This window comes from Trachurus japonicus, chromosome 23 (assembly GCF_045865225.1).
Source record: "Trachurus japonicus isolate A0001 chromosome 23, Traja_1.0".
NCBI lineage: Eukaryota > Metazoa > Chordata > Actinopteri > Carangiformes > Carangidae > Trachurus > Trachurus japonicus.
In genome coordinates this window covers 9,604,939-9,622,376 of record NC_140929.1, presented here as the reverse complement: position 1 = coordinate 9,622,376, position 17,438 = coordinate 9,604,939, and the positions used below count along the sequence as shown (strand labels likewise).

General features: G+C 39.8%; 2 protein-coding genes across 2 annotated transcripts; one reads left to right on the top strand and one right to left on the bottom strand.

The window, feature by feature from the left end:
- The first annotated feature begins 7,379 nt into the window (after positions 1-7,379).
- Positions 7,380-10,808, top strand: dram1 (DNA-damage regulated autophagy modulator 1). The gene is made up of 7 exons (XM_085768769.1): positions 7,380-7,741; positions 9,006-9,073; positions 9,338-9,471; positions 9,569-9,746; positions 9,986-10,044; positions 10,402-10,494; positions 10,598-10,808. Exons 1-7 carry the CDS (start codon positions 7,611-7,613, stop codon positions 10,652-10,654), a joined length of 720 nt encoding a protein of 239 aa, XP_085624895.1. The 5' UTR covers positions 7,380-7,610; the 3' UTR covers positions 10,655-10,808.
- Positions 10,809-12,190: 1,382 nt separating this feature from the next.
- Positions 12,191-16,997, bottom strand: washc3 (WASH complex subunit 3). Its single transcript, XM_085768770.1, has 7 exons — positions 16,816-16,997; positions 16,036-16,134; positions 15,881-15,946; positions 15,623-15,781; positions 14,465-14,581; positions 13,688-13,752; positions 12,191-13,590 (listed from the first exon to the last, which is right to left on the bottom strand). Exons 1-7 carry the CDS (start codon positions 16,864-16,866, stop codon positions 13,491-13,493), a joined length of 657 nt encoding a protein of 218 aa, XP_085624896.1. The 5' UTR covers positions 16,867-16,997; the 3' UTR covers positions 12,191-13,490.
- Between the last annotated feature and the right edge of the window lie 441 nt (positions 16,998-17,438).

The following is a 17,438-nucleotide window of genomic DNA, read 5'->3' as shown; positions in this document are numbered from 1 at the left end:
CAGGCACAGCAACTATGTGAATATGAAACGTCAGATTAAAAAGGCTCTTTAGACACGTTTTTTTTTGTGACAAATAAGTTTGCCTATTATACATCTCTACTAGCCTACCACTTTTAAATTGTTTGTTCTGACATGTCACTGCTAAACTAGTTTATTGAATTGAATATTTACTGACCCCTTTCATTTATTTTCTTCTTTGGTGGTAAACACACAACTGGTGCTTGAGGTTCATTATCGCCACCGCATGGACGTATTTTTCGTGCACCACTGCAATGCATTGTGGGTGATATACAGCTCTGGAGTGACCATCGATGTTGACTCGATCACTCAGCCCTCAAGGGTTGATCTCACCAAGTTCACTTCAGCTGTTTAGAAAAATGGAACAGCCCTTATGATGGCGGCGGGGATTCCCCCGAGGGCAAGTGCTGAGGGCAAGTGAACGAGGGCGACTCAACCCGCTTCTGGAACGCAGCCAGGGTTAGGTTCCCACATAGCAAAAGGACTCCGCCGCGGATGTAGCGCGGCTTCCGGAACGGACCCGCGAAACGGTCCGCATCCGCGATTAAAACCATACCTCCGCGGCGGGTCCGTTCGGGACCCGCAAATCCGCCACCGATCCGCAATGGACGCAAAAAAAACCTCTGGCCCGGGTCCGTTTTGGACCCATTCATCATTTTCAAAATCTCAATAAAATAGCTTAAACTAAACTAAAATTATCACTATGCCTAGCCTAGTCTTCTACACCAAGCTTAAATCTGCATTGCCTTGCATTTTTAACCCAACACTATTGTCAATAAAAGGTTCAAGTCAAGACATCAATTTACTGTACAAAATGAGGCTACAACTTCAGAAAATGAATAACTGGTGAACGACAAGAAGTTCAATACAAATATTGTTTATTCTTTTTAAGTAGCCTACTGGGGTTCTCGTTTATTCCGTGGATGGAGGCGGGACACGTCTCCTCGCTGCACGATCTGCCGCAAGGTGGATGGCGTGTTTGGTCACCTCGTCACCTGTGGCTGACCTTGTCACTGTATTTTTTCTTACAGTATTGTAATCAAACAGATAGGAGTCAAGGTCATACTATGTTTGATTTTGAGCAAAAAGAAAAAAAGACATCAAACGTAAAAAATAAAAATAAAAAAGTCTATGGTATAGTACAGGGGTTTTCAAAGTGTGAGCGAGTGAGCCCCCCTTAAAGGGATAGTTCGGGTCTTTTGACATGAATCTATATAGCTTCCCCATCACCAGTTAGCCTACGTGCTGTGACAGTGACTTTCTCTCTGGCCTGGTTTCGGTGCTGACGAATGTAGCCTAGTCCGGTTAGTTGGCTGGGGTCACGAAAATAAAGTGTTTTACTTCTCAAAACAATATGCGTTCTAAAGAGTGATACATTTGCATCACAAAACCGTTGTCCACAAAAAGGTCAGACCTCACAATCGCTTGCCGCTATTTTCTCACCCTTCGTATCACTGCACGCTGCCGCCTGTAGACGGCTGTGCGCGTTTCCATCAGCTGTTTCATGGAGTTTATTGCTCGGATAGTTCACGTAAACATATCTGACTATGACAATAACATCTCAACATACTAAACCTAAGTAATACTTACCACATACTCTCTCAATAGATTCTCCGGGTCCTCATTCAGGTAAACGCAGAGGGTCTTTAGGACGCGTTCTCTTCCCAGATCCACGTCGTCATCCTACGGCAGAAAAGCAGAGGCACAAGTTGTGTTGTTTGAGTTCATGTCTGTGAAAATTCTCATTTGTCCTGGTAAAAGGCATTTTTGTCTTGAAGACAATCAGTTGTTACACCCCCAACCCAGAGAATATATTTACTTCATCTATGGGTGCAATGATGCCCCCTATTTCTTCTTCATTACTTAGTAATTGTTTAAAAATTATACATAAATGAAAAAAAAACAATAAACTCAGAAAACAATAACAAATGATTTAGTAATACTCACCACTACTACAGAGCCTTTGACACAGCACCCTGAGACATGTCAAATATTGCACAGCAACTGAACACCCTTTACACTGCCACATTCACTAGAGAAAGAAAGACAAATGGAAGTTGGTTTAGTTTGTGGTGCCATATTATATTGTGTTGTTGTAATGAAGACTGATTATTAGACATATCTCTCCAAAATAGTTTCAACAAAAAAAAGGCAATAGGACTTGCAGTAATTATCTTTACTCACAATATTAAAAAAATAATAATATCATTAGTATCATAAAAGAAGGTCAGACAACAAATGTAGCCTACAGGGACATCGATCTGCATCACCTGTTACAACAGAGCTGCGCAAAAAAGAAAAAGTGATCGCCCCGAGAGCATTGTAATCATATCGGTTAACAAGCGTTGTTATCATCAGTCAGAAAAAAAAATTCTACATGTGCATCCCTAAAACCAACAAAAGCAATTGAATAGCCACTACTACAGGGCCTTTGACACAGCAGCACCCAGAGGCATGTCAAATATTCGCCTAGCTGGAGGACATAGTAAAAATAGAAAAAATGTTGAAAAAAAGTCAAGTATGTGGGTGTGTAGACAACATCAACTCAAGGCAGGACATAGAAGACACAAAATAGCTAACTTTAATTGACTTAGCAAAAATGACAGCCTCATTATTTAAAAAAAAAAAAAAAGTTAAAGAAAAAGAAAAACTGTGTGCCCGCCCCTCCTCCCGAGCGAATTAAACATAGCCTATTTATGACCAAAACAATATCTGATTATATTTGATTCATTAAACACAAATTATTGGTCTTTCCTGTAGGATTTGCTTGATTTACAAGCTTGTTTCTCAGCATATATTAATTATCATAAAGCACTGACAAGCTTGAACATTGATATAGAACTCTGTAACACACTCATCACACAAGCAGCTTCATGCTCTCCCTGTGTGATCATCTGGGAAGCAGACAGTCTGAGGTTGAGGTTGCATTTTTATAGTGGTCGACGCATTTGTGATCATTAATTAACGTTATTGATCGCATTTTGCGATCATTAACGTTAATCATTGATCGCATTTTGCCGTTAGCCGCTCGGCTAGCGAAAAGTCAAGGAGAATTAAGACATGAGGAGCAAAGAGAGGTCGAAGATAAGTCCTTCTAAACTCCGTAACGTTGGAGTTGGTTGCCCTCTTCATAAACATTACGGTGTTTTTTATTTTTATTTTTTAAATAAAAGCCGAGCGGCTAGTTAGTTTTAAAAAAAAGAAGAAGATAATTATTATTTTTAAAAAAACACCGTAATGTTTATGAAGAGGGCGACTCGTAATTACTGGGAGTCGGAACACCGGGCATAGTCTACTTAAAGCAGAAGTAAGTGGTCCGGTCGTTTTCGCTAATGCTGCGTTCCAGGCAGGCTTTTGAAATCGTAAATTACAGCTTCAAGTCACAACTTACGACTTTGTAGCGTTTCAGGCAACCCACTCGTGTTTTTCCGACCTGTTTTACCGGTGAAAGTCACTATAACGGCCACTCGTAACTTCCGACCGGTGAACTCGTACCAGATCGAACTGGTACCACTTCACGGTCGGAAAAATACGAGTTTCCTTGAACGCACCATAACAGTCCTCGTCCCTACGTCGCCACATTCACGGCGTCCCTTGGCTGCACCAAGGGGGCAGTTGTCGGTCTGAGAAGTGAAGCTCACTTCCGCGTTCAAAAAGCTGCAATCCCCTGGGCTGTCGCTGGGGGCTGGCTCCAGAAGGGAGCAACTCCAATTGAGCCCCATGTTAAAATAGCCGATTTTACAGCTTTAAAAAACATATTTACAGCCTGGTACATTTCATTTTTTTGGTCTCAACCGATAGTTTCTACCCCCGCACACACTCTGAGGGGGGTGAATTTTTTTAAAACTCTACCGTTTTACTGTTATTAGGTTTAAAGTTCTGGCCAATTAGGGCGCAGAACCGTTGAGTGACAGGTCCGGCGACCGCTGCTACGAGGCCAGTGGGCGGGCTCTCGGCCGGCCAACGGCCGCACCGCTCCAAATATGGCAAGTAGAATCCAACATGGCGCGGCTCAAACCCCCGTAGTAGCGGCACAAAACAGACTCCCCCAAACCAATGGGTGACGTCACGGACGCTACGTCCATTCTTTTTACAGTCTATGGGCTGCACACAGCCCTGCATGCCGTTCTCTCTCCTCATTGGATAAAAACTGTAGGATACGATAAATGTTTTCTCCTCGGCTCAGAGCAGAGCAGAGGGACTGACAGACCCGTGTTTCAGACCAAACACTCTATGTAAGTGATTGCTGTCGGAAGATATAACTATGTAAGACTTATATTAGGCTAACACAAATATATCACTTACTTCTGCTTTAAATAGTTATATCTTCCTGCCTGGAACGCAGCATTAGCGAAAACGACCGGACCACTTACTTCTGCTTTAAGTAGCCCTAACCCTTAACCTTACCCTAAACCTAACCTTAACACTGTAGAATGGGTAGTCGGAGAAATGAGCCATCGGACTTATGGGCAGTCGGACTGATGTATGCTCCCCCGTTACACTGGATAACAACTGCGACACATTAAAACAGATAACCATACCAAATAACAATGTGTGTTTATTTTAGTCACACAACCACAACATATTCTCCCGAAATTGCTATCCCATTTTAAAACAAAATAGCTACAGACGTGCATCATCACATCTCAGCTAGAAGCTAACCTAGCCTGGCTGTTGCACAAAATTACACATGTAAAAAGTTCTAACAGTGCTAATATCAAACAACGTCATTACAAGCATTAATATACATGACGATTAAAAACACAAAGGCCAGTGTTTACTGTGAATGTCGCAATACATCAATAAATCAATAAACTTACTCGAGGCTTCAGCACAACCGTCTCCCAGCAAAGAAAGATGACTCTAGTCTCGGCTCGGTGTGGACTAACTTGCTGTTACAGTAAAGGCACGTCCGTGTCCCAATAGTGTAAACCTCTTGGATCAGGTAGCCTATTATGAAAAGGCCACACTTTACTACATTCACACTATTTTTTTTAAATTTTTAATTATGTACATTATTACTAGGCTATACAATGAATATACAGAAATGTGTAGCCTATTGTTTAGGTGACTATTTGATTCATGTGGTGACTATTCAAAAAACAAAACTTGTCACCTGATGGTGGTTTGGGATGGTTCTTAACTCGATTCCAGAGTGAACAAAAAGGAAAGGTTGCGAAGGTTATGATGTCTTTGGGTGAGGTTCCCGTTTATTTCAACAAAAAGGATAAGGTAATAAGTTGACAAACAAAAAGCTTCCTATTGATTCTCTGGCTGTCGTGTAAAAACTGTGTCTTTCCCACCACCACTCAACTCAAACTAATCAGCTCTCCTGATCTCAGACAGCTGGGGCAGCTGCTGGGGTAACTTAAACAATACTGCACCCTTGTGGAAAAGTAAATACCTACACAACATAAAAAATGGCTCCTACCTAGATAACAGAAGGGGTGATGGAAACACAATTCCCAGTCAAATAGTTTATCAAAATGAGGGGAAAAATACATATATTCACACAACACAACATATCGAACATGAACTGATGAAGCCTCTTGGATGAGAGGTGAAACGTCGTCCTAGACAAATAACCAAGTCCAGTTGCTTTCTATTTAAATTTCTTTGAGATAACTATGACCTCGACAAATCACAATATTCACAGGTTTATTCACACAACATATTTTATTTTAAAAAATTATGTTCACACATTGTCAGGCACAGTTAATTGTAGAATAAAAAAAAACATGTATTTGATTACTTACAGTGGAGGACCTAAAGAAAAGGTGGAAGAACCTAAGGGACCGTTATATGAAGGAGAGGAAGATAGTCAGGGACAAAAAAAGTGGATCAGCTGCGGGAGAAGGGTCAGTGTGGAGGTTCTTCTGACCCTTCTGCAGTTTATTTTGAACCCCTCTTCAATTTTCATTTGTTAGGCATGAATTTTGTTCCTTTTTTTGTAACACTCAATACAAATAGTGAACGACCCATCTCAGAGCAGCTTTGCAGAATGTAGAGTTTATGAAAGAAGAAGACAGTAAATGACAGGATTTGCAGTAAACACTTTACTGTATTACAGTATTTGTAAATGAAAATCACTTAGACTCTTAAAAAAATCAGCATTTACATTTGAAATATGTTAATTGTATGTATTTGTGTCAAAAGAACAATACACTTGTTACAGTAATTAGCCCACACAGGCTGATGTTGTGGTAACTGTATCAAGAGTTTTGGAAAAAGTGTTACAAGTATTGAAAATGGGTCATAGCCATCGTAAAAAACAAAACAAAAAAAAAACTGTAGAGGATGTGGTTTAGCTGCCTGATAGAAGCAAATCTGTGAGAACTGTTGTTTGGAAACATCTGCCTTTTTTGTGTTTTCCAGTAAATTCTCCAGATTTTTAACCAGAGATTTTTTTTATGTGTCATCCTGAGGTCTGGTACTATCAGTCTGAAGTGGAATGGTTGAGTAATAACAGGTAGTTAAAAAAAAAAAAAAAAGAATCCTACTGTACATAGAGTACATTATTATTAGGTAGGTAGCCTATGTAGGACGAACACAATTCTGCAGTAATAAATACTTGCATTAATTTGGCTTTTTGAATACAGAATTGGCTTGAAAGATAAGGAAATTAATCATATAATAAACACACACACACAGGATCAATAAAAGTCTTATGTCATAGTATGGTGGACCAAAAGGGCTCAATTTATCCAGCTGGGTAGCTCAGTGGTACACTGACTTTGGTTTGAGAGCTTGAAGTTTGAATCCCACACTCAGACCTAATGGCTGTTTGATCAACAAGATATGTGGAAAAAGAGCAATCACTATGTATTGCATATTGTGTCACTATCAGTACCAGGAAGTGTAATAAGATTATATCTACTATAGATGCTTTATGGTCTCAGGGACCCCACAGTAAGAAATTCATGAGCGACCTTTGGACAAACAAGGTGCCAACATTCAAACCTTTTTCATGACCCCAGTCAGGGGTCATATAACCTCAAATCTGGCACATTTCACATGTGCTATAGCCTATTTCATGTAATTGCTCATAGGCTATTGCAAGATGTTGCTCTCTCTTCCCAGCACTTCCTCCCCCCACCACTTTTATTCTGTAGAAAACAACTGAATCATAGGTTATATGGCAGTTCAAGTATTTGTTTCCTGACAATGTATTGTGTTTAAATTGACCTGTGTACTGTCACGTGAAGACTTCCTCTGTTGTTCCTGGTACTGACCGCCTCTGGGGTTCTGTTTTTTTTTTTTTTTTTTAAGGACAAAAAGAGAGAGGAAGGACTGGAGAAGGGCAGCTGGATATAACGGGTAGTAGTATAATTTGCGTAAGACGGTCCAGCCCACAGGGAGTCGTTTTCGGGAAGAGGTTACTGTAAACTGTATCAGTCTGATGTCAAGAGGCCAAGTTCAGTCTTGTTCACTCCCCACCATGTGACTGTCGGTGTTAGACTTCACAGACCACAGACTATTTAGTAGCTACCCGCATTGTTACCGTGGATCTCCTGTTGTATGGATCTGTGCGCTCAGTTTGATCGGTGCGACGGCGATTTCTGCTGCAAGTTCCGCGTCCAACCTCTGCGGAGATGTGGTGGTTCACGCAGGGACTGTGCTTTCTCCCGGCGTTCCTGGTCGTCTGGTCGGCCAGCACCTTCATCACCTCCTACCTGATTGCGATCTTCAGAAAAGATGTCGATTTGATCTTTCCATACATAAGGTAAGATTTACGCACACAAGTCTAAAATAAGAAACTAATGAAAGTCTCACTTTTATCTCAAACACAGGTCCGATTTTTTATTAACAAATGCTAGATTTTTGTTTTGTTTTTGCTGTTTTTTTGGTTGTGAAGTGATTTTATTTTTCTTCCAAACGAGACAAGAGTTGTGTCTTAGTACCAGAGTTTAGTTTCGTTTTCCTCCTCCGCGGAAACGGAGCTGGTACCTAATCTGCAGCTGCACTAACACAGCTGCTGACACAGGAGACCTCAAGCTGCTTTTCACTTCTGCCTTTCAAAATACTTTCATATTTATAACTGTGAGATGTGTTTAAAGGCCTATTTACAGTGGTGGCCAAAATGATTATTATATTATAATACTTTGCCTATTTAAAAAGTTAGTTGTTTTTGTTGAGCTGGCCATAAATCATAATTATGCTGCATAATAGAGCAATCGTGAGAAGATTCAGGTCATTTTCCTTACAAAATACAAGCTAGGCCTTTTTTACTGTAAATGTCACACGATCATATATTTGAAATATAACCTGGACAGATCTATTATACAGTCAAAGGGGAACTTTTGGCTTGAATAGAAGAAGGCAAGAGGGGATAACATTAGAGTTGAAGCTCTCCAGAGAAATGTGCTGCTGTAACTGCTGCAAAAGGTGAACATAGGCTACCAAAGTGGATAAAAACAGTAGGACTCACTTCATCTGACTGTGCTCAGAGCAACCATCTGCATATTTCATGCACATTATGAAACAAAATCATGTTTTGGAGGCAAAAAAGTCAGATCAGTCAGCTGTTCTATATTGTAGTGGCCATTTGTCCTCAATGTCAATGATCAAAAAACTCAAAAAATATCAAAACCTACAGTATAATAAAACAAAATCAAATCAAACGGCCACTGAGACACCTAGGGAGTGAATTTACGCAGGAAAAACAGAGTCCATTGTCCAGGCAAAAATAAAGTTTCTTAGTTTTATTTTCCATTAGCAAACAAAGAACAATGGCCCTTTGCCACCTCTCTTGCCCTGGTAAAAACCCACCAGCCCATAGGCCCACCTATGCCTGCCTAACCATCTATGTAAACTCGCCCCAGTACCTTCAAAATAAAAGCATTGATAAATATCCAAATTAACTCAAACAATACTAAATATTATAAGCAAACTAAAGGTGTATTCCTCAAAGTGGTTAAATATTAGAAAAATAACAAATAGCTCCAACATATAATATAATAATAATAATGTTTCGTCTTTCTTCTCAGTGACACAGGTGCAAACCCCCCAGAGAGCTGCATATTTGGTCTGATGACATTCGTCTCTGCATGTGCAGGTATTTCCCTCCACCACAAACACCAACACCACCGCCGCCGCCCCTCCCCTTCCCTTTACAGTTTCAACTTTATCCACTTCTTGAGCAATGCTTGGGTTTTTTCTCCTGGGAGGAACCAAAGACGCCAGAGATGTTTGTCACACTTCCGCTTTTCAAGAAAATGAAAGCAGAATTTATGGCTCGGGATGCAACGAGGGATTTGTTATAAAAAAAAAAACACATATATACTGTATATAATTATATATCATTTTGACCTCTGCATAGGAATCTACACCATATATGCCCGGTACAAGTTTGTGGACAAGCTGAGCCCCGAGAGAAGCGTGCGTCTGAATAAGGCCGCTCTGGTTCTGGGGCTGCTCTCCTGTTTCAGCATGTGCATTGTTGCGACTTTCCAGGTTCGTCTTGAATAGACATCTTCTATCTTATGATGAATATGACAAATGATTGCAGTGTTTTAACAGCAAATGGTTCTGCTCTGCTCTGTGTTTACAGGAGACCACCGTCGTGCAAGTTCACGATCTGGGAGCTCTGCTGTTCTTCTTATCCGGCGTCTTGTACATAATCCTCCAGTCTGTGCTGTCCTATCACACCTATCCCTTCGCATCCTCCCTGTGCCTGTGTCGAGTACGAACGGCCATCTCCGTCCTCGCTGCGTTGGCGTTATTCCCCTGTATCCTTTCACCCCGGACATTCTCACACAGCTGTGGAAATTCAAAAACAAAAAGTCAATACGCCCTTTGTTTCCATGTGTGCATAATGCTTTTACAACCAGGAACTTGTAATCCATGCTTTATGATTGCAACATAATCATTAGTTGGTTTCATTTCATAAAAGAGGCATGTGATGCATCATTCACCTCTAACATGATTTAAAGTGTTGAAACAACATTTTCCTTAGTGGATAATTCAGCTGTCATCTGTGCGGGTTTTGTAAAACAAACTGAACTGCACAGAGACAGTGGAGACCAGGTGAGAGCACTGTTCATTTGGTTTGTCAGTTTCATTACCTTTGCTGTGAGAGTTAAAGGATAAAACTGAATGTTTTATGGTTCTTGACTGAGATGTTAGTTAGACGTCATCTTTGGTTTTGGGATAATTATGATGGAGATTGCTTTTAATATATCATTTTGTGTGTTTTATACTGTTTTATTGCTGTTTTTAATTGTATTTCACTCTCATTTTATGATTTTCTAAGTGTAAAGTGTCTTTGAGCATTTGTAAAAGCGCTTACAAATAAAATGTATTATTATTATTAATAATAATCTAGAAAATACTGATAAATCATGATGATATTGATAATGACTCTCCTTATAATTATCCTTACAGGACTATCCCTTCCATCTAGCCAGCGCTGTCTGTGAGTGGGTTGTTGCCTTCAGCTTCGTCTTATTCTTCCTCACTTACATCGATGATTTCAAAGTGAGTATCATCATATCGGACCATTAAACTGAGGATTTGCTCTTTTTGTTTGTATTGTTGCTGGTAAATGTTTCTTATCTCTCTTCTTTTTTATGTCCTGCAGATGTTCACCATACAAGTGACCACAGAGCTTGAGGTCTCACCTTTGATCGCCCACTAGGAGGACTTTGAGTGAACCAGTATTTTTGGAGTTAGATTTGTTTCTGTGAGGCGTTTCAACTCCTTTTTATTGCCGTCCTGTATTATGTGTCACCTGACTGAATGTCTTTTGTGGGTACTTTTTATATTGCTATTTATACATTTTATACAACAGGCTGTTATAGGCGTAGTGTTATGGGAAAAAAAAGGAAACTGACCACTCCCTGTATCTTTTATACTTTTTAAACATTCACAAATCATTATACAAGTGTCCTTATCGCCACCTGTGTGTCGTCAAACTTCACTTTGCACTTTGCACCCACACCACCAGCGTGACACATCCTGTCAGACCTGTGACTGCTAATAAGAGAAGTTCATCACACAGTGACCACATGATTTCTAAAGCATGTGCCTCCATCTGAAAACCAGTCAAACTAAAGACTATAGTTTCCCTGCTGTGGAGGGAACGTGGTGGTCAGTACTGTATCAAAGTGCTTATTTTATCCGTATTGCTTCACATGGGATTATTATTCAAATGCTGCCAGTTGATTGACAGAAGATGTTTTGTATTATTTTAAAGCTTTTTCCTGCATCTCTGTAGCTATACTCTTTCCACGGATGCTCCATGTCAGAGGTTTGGTTGTGGTAGTTAATTAACCGTGCACCCCTCATGTTAAATGGAATCAGGTGGTGCTGCTATAAGGTACCACGCTGCATCTATGGACGTCTTTGTCTCAGCTCTGTCCGTGGGAAGCAGGCTACTCAGTTGTATGGAATTAGTTTACTTAGATAATTAGTTTTCTCAGTACAGTTACAGTAGTTGACGAGGTTATAGCTTCCTGTGCTTGGCTGCTTTTCTTTTCTTTTCTTTTTTTTAAACCACCAAATGTACTGTATCTCTTCCTCTCTGCACACATTAATGGAGACGGGTCTTAGGCAGCTCAATCATAAACTGAATTTTTTTTTTATCTTACCCTGCTTCGTTTGGCAATTATCCATTGGTTGTACGTCTCAAATGCACTAATCTGAGATAAATGCAGCTATTTCTATGTATTATGAAGCATTAGTTTAGTAACCACTGTCAGCACTGTTGCTATTTGCACTGACATTTTGTATGACTAGGGGCTTTAAAAAAAAAAAAAAAAAAAAAAAAAGTACAAGGACTGAAGCCAAAACTGTGATTATGGGATTAATAATTGAAATTGATATGAAATGACTGGAAGTAAAGAAAGTCAAGCTTTATAGTATTGTTGGCTCTTGTATTGACTGGGATATTAAACTGAGTATTGGCTGCTGGATCCTTGTTTAAATGCTTTCCATACTGTAAGTGCTGCAAAGAAAGATGCTGTGCTCTAAAGTATAAGTGGACTGACTGGAGGTCACATGAAAACAGGCGAATTTTGTCACTACAGATGCTGTATTTACAAGGGAAATGTGTGTTTTTTGTTTTGATTTGTTTTTATTACTCAATCACTTTGCATTTTTGCTTGTGATATAATGAGCTGCACAGATTATAACTGCTGAGCTGAATAATAAAGATGCACTTTAAAAAAAAAAAAAGTGAATCATATGAATGTTTATTACAGGCAAACTCACACATCCAACAAGTCTTGCTGTCGCCAACAAAGTGCTTTTCCAGACTTCTCCACTCTCACTTCTTCACAATCACTATGGTGTAATGTTCATTCATAGAAATCTTTCCGAAGACGATAAATCTAGTTTGTGCTCAAGTGTTCGTAGCGCCATTTCTCTACTTGACTACTTGACATTTTCAGGAATGTTCCCACAAACTTTTTTTTCTTTTCTTTTTAACAAATGGTGTTTATCACTCTCACAGAGATTATTGTGCAATGAACTGATTCTCTTGGCATTAAAACTACAAGATTAAGACGCATGACAATGAAAAAAATGTTCAGTATGGGAGTACCCAAAGAAGAGCTGAGCTAGAGATTAGTATTGATTAATTATTGACTAAAACAAAACACACTTAAAGCTGCTTCAGAAAGTATTCAGATTTCATTTGGGGATTTTCTTTTTATTTAACATTTCTACTTGTGGTTGTGTGTAGATTAATGAGTAAAAGATACAAGTAACCCATTTAACTTTAAATCAATGGTACAATAAAGTGCAAATACTGGTCTGAATCTGAATCTGAATACTTTCCAAAGTTGCCAACTGTGTCACATGAACAGTAGATCTACTGTAGTCGTCTCTCCTCCAACAGGTCACTGGAAAAAGACAAATAAGACAGGAAAACACATTTTATCCTGTAATATGTGACTGTTTAAAACAGAGAAACTGATCATTCAAGCATCCAGATTGGCAGCTAAAAATGCTAATGAGATTTCCTGTTACTTTTCCGCCTGTTTTGATTGATGCCAACCAGGCTGTTTGAGTCACTAAGCAGGTTTGTGATAAATAGAACAAGATCATTGTCGTGTTTTTCTCCCACTTTATCTGGAAATACAACTTCCAAGTGATGAGTGCATCTCCTCATTACTCTTGTGGTAATGTAGTGAAATCCTTTGTAGAGAAACAACCTGCTCTAACATAACAGGGGAAATTATTCCCTGCTTTTGTAAAAGAATAATCAATAATGTCCATCATGTATTAAACTCAAAGAGGTCTGACTGACCAACAAGAGAAGCATTTCAGCTCATTCAGACTGAAACTACAATCGCTCTTAGGTAGGTTTTCTGTGTCAGGCACCAACACGTGCACCTTCTTGCACTGGCACGTCTTCACAGGCACACTGCGGACGTGTCCCCCTCCCAGAAAAAAAGGCCAAAAGGAGCTCCGATAACTTCTGCTACTGACGGAGGGCCTCTGCAGGAAGCTTTGTGTTGAGGAGGAGGACGTCAGTCACTGAAAGACGATTCGCTGTCGGAGCTGGTGGCCGCGACATCTTGATCATCTGCGCTTCCCGTCACTCCGTCGGGAACTGGGGCGTCTGGTGTGCTGTGATCAGCGGTGAGGGAAGAAGTTAATAAATTAGTTTTGTTGCTTTGTTTCAAAATCAAACGCAGAAACATTCATTTATGTTACTTTAACTCACTCAAGCAGATTCGGGTCCAAACCCTCCAGGACCATTTTATTCCTTATGGCCATAACTGGAACTCCCTGTTACAGAATAACGATTATTAAAGGTATAGTTCAACATTTTGGCAAATTGGCCCATTGCCATAATCCCTATAGTTTTAGAAGTAGGTTCGTTACCTTTAATTGTCAGTGCAAGCTATTTTTAGAACGGTGGAGCAGAGCCGCGAGCTGCTCAGAGCTACGCTACGGAGGCTCATGGGATTTCTTGGTTTCCCTCATCAAACTCATCAAATACACAATCCAACAACTCCAAAACGCTCTGGTGGACAAGTTGTGACCTGCACATTCACCACGCTATGAGATAATACTGTAACATTATGAGACAGAGTTGTTTTCAAAGTAAATTCATGCAAAACAGCAGTTTTACGGCAAGCAGTCTCTGCATTTACCTCTAAAACAACTTCTGTTATTATCTCATAGCGTGGTGAATGTGCAGGTCGCAACTTGTCCACCGGAGCGTTTTGAAGTTGTTGGATTGTGTATTTGTTGAGTTTGATGAGGGAAACCAAGAAATCTCATGAGCCTCCATATAGCGTAGCTCTGAGCAGCTCACGGCTCTGCTCCACCGTTCTAAAAATAGCTTGCACCGACAATTAAAGGTAACAAACCTAATGCTATGACTATAGGGATTATGGCAATAGGCCAATTTTCCAAAATGTTGCACTACCCCTTTAAGATAAACACACTGCTTTGCATACTCACAATACCTATGAAGGTGTAACTGTGAACTCACCACTTGAACCATCTTCAGATATCTGGCGTATCGCGGGTCCTTGGCCACGGTCATGACATTCTCTGCAGCTTCTTCTGCTTTCTGCATCGGTGCAGCTTCCGCTGTCGCCTGAGTCGTCTGCAGGATGAAACGTTCAAATTATTGACGCGGTGGGAAGTAACACGTGGTTTACATGGTATTAGATGCCAGATGTGGTGCTGTGCTGTGCTCAGCATTTCACAGTGTTTTTACTTTGATCATCTGATGTTGCAGTGAACAGTATCGCTATCAATTTATCTACCGTTCTCACAGTAATGGTGTTTTTTTTTTCCTATTTTCATAAAACTATTTTAAATCTGCATTTTGCCAATTTTGAGACTACACTTAAGAGCTGATTAGCCTTACTTACTATAGCATATAAATTGGATAAGGGCAGTCTACAGTAGTTCATTTAAAATGCTCAAAAATGCATCTACAGAGTTCCTAGTAATAACAGACTAGCTAGTTGTATCTTGTTTATTTTTTCTGCACACATTAAGAAATGAAAAAAAAAAAAAACCACAAGCTGTGGTTTTGTGTCGAGTTATGTTTCGAAAGCATTTCCCACGGGTGCAGTGACTTACCATGGAGATATAAATGTGTTAGTCTGTGAGCTTCTGGCTGATTGAGCTGTTTCCAGTCTTATATGCAAAGCTAAAATAATCACCTACTGACTCAAGCTTCAGACATGAGAGTGGCAATTATTTTATTTCCTACAAGACCTTTGAACTAAAAAATTTCTTATTTTTAAAAACCCATTGTGGCTTTTGGCAGTTCCACAGTTGAGCAACATTATATGTTTGTATAGATACATATATATTTTGATATTTCAATGAAACATGTTAATCGCAACTGTACAGATTATATTTTTTTTTTTACAATTCAAAGAATTATGTCCCTCCTGTAACTATGTAAATGTACTTATTCTGTTATCTACTGGTCCTCTGTCTTTATGGACTTTTTATGTTAATTGTTGTATTGTTTTGGGGACTACGGATGTAATTTAGCACATGTGCTAAATCCGGTGTATTTACAGTGGGTACTCTTGCACTCACTGTCTATTAATATGCATTTTCCCAACTAAATAAACAAATAAAGTAAGTAAGTAAATTTGTTTTCCATGAATGTCGGTGCATCTACCTCTGGTGGAGGCAGAGTCGCTGCTGCTGCTGCTGCTGGTGGTGGTGCTGGTCCACCTGTTTGGCTCTCAGCGGCTGCAGTGGGTCCATTCGCCTGCGCAGGTTGCTGCTGATTAATTCCATCTATTGTGACGTCTTCCAGCCCAGGGATGGACGACAGCTGCTCGGAGCACAACAACATTAAAGATAAGGAGGAGAGTGAGGACATAACATGCAGATTAAGACATAAACTCATGTGTTTATTTTCTCAACAACTCACCTTGGCTTCCAAAATGCACAGAGTGGTTTCAATCTGCTGTATGCGCAGAGATATGTTGGCAAGTTTCTGTGGGAAAGAAGTGTGACAAAAAATCGTTGGTGGTGTGACTGAAATGTGAAGGAGGAATTAAGGAAGTAAAGGTGGACAGCACAAACCTCTTCGCAGACTGTGGAGAAGCGGTTGAGAAACCGAACTGTGTGCACGACAAATTGATTGAGATAGGCAACTATTCTTCTCTGCTGAATGGCAGGAACCTGCAGGAGACACAACGAGAGTTATTCTAGTCACAGGAAGAGCAGGAAATGAAGCAATTCACACCATCTCCATCATGCAACGACTCTCACCACTCCCACTACACCTACTACGATATCCTGACTTATCAAATACTATGAAGACATAACATGCACTGAATTGTTACAGTACATTAAACTAAGGTTGGAATAATATGTTAAACTCAATTAAAAGGGACAAGTAACAATATTTTCAGTCACTTTTCAGACAATGTTCAAGAAAATGAGGATGTTCTGCTTTCTTTGTCAGATAAACATCTTGTCATTTAGGTTATTTGAAGAAGTGGCTTTATTTATCTATAGCTCTAGAGTGAAATAGACATGTGATCTTTCATGAAAGTGTCCACTGTGTTCACAGACAGCTATGATAAGGAAATTCATTTGCAAGTGACACAATTATTAGGAAAATTCAAGAGAAACATCTCTGTCTGTGCTGTCAGCTGATCAAAGTTTCTCCAGGGTTGAAAATGTGCGAGTGTTAATCAACCGACCGACTGCTGCTTTTATTACAGCCAGGTGGTTTTTGCAGACGCATTATAATCATGACAATTGTCTGTCTTGCAGCTTTGCTATAACACGTTTATTCCTATTTCCTCAACAGGTAAAGTATCGTTGCTGTGATGAGCTAACAGCTAAAACACAAACCTTGGTCAGGTCAACTCCAGAGCCCACGATTGGCAGCCCGTCCTCGTCCATGTTGGATGTTTTTTTTAATCGTTAAACTCACAGTTTCACTTCCACAAGCGAGAGTTTTCAAACACAAAAACGACAAAAACCAGTACAATAAAAGAATAACATTTGCTATGTGAGACGATTCATGTGACTCTGGGCTGTTGGAGGGGGTTACGTAATGACGTCACCTCCGGCTTCCGCAAGCAGTCGAAACTTTTATTTTGAAGTCTGGAAAACAACAACATCCGGTATAACGTTTTGGACGGGTTTGTGTTGACTTTTTTTTTACAGTCTATGGTTGACTGCTTTATTTTTGTAATTTTGTAATTTATTTATTTAGAAGTCAGGACAATGCACATTAATAAAACATGTAGGCCTACCGTAGTACCTGTAAATGTGCCAGATTGTAGCCCGTGGGCTAATTTCCATCTGGAGTCCTCTAGGCAGGTTACAATACAGTACAAAAGGTTATTTTAAGTAGGAAATAGCATAAACACATACAATATTACAACACATTACTAGTACTAATATATGTTAAGACAGATCAGTACATTAGAAGCATGCAGTTAGGACATTAAAGGTGATTACACGTTTGG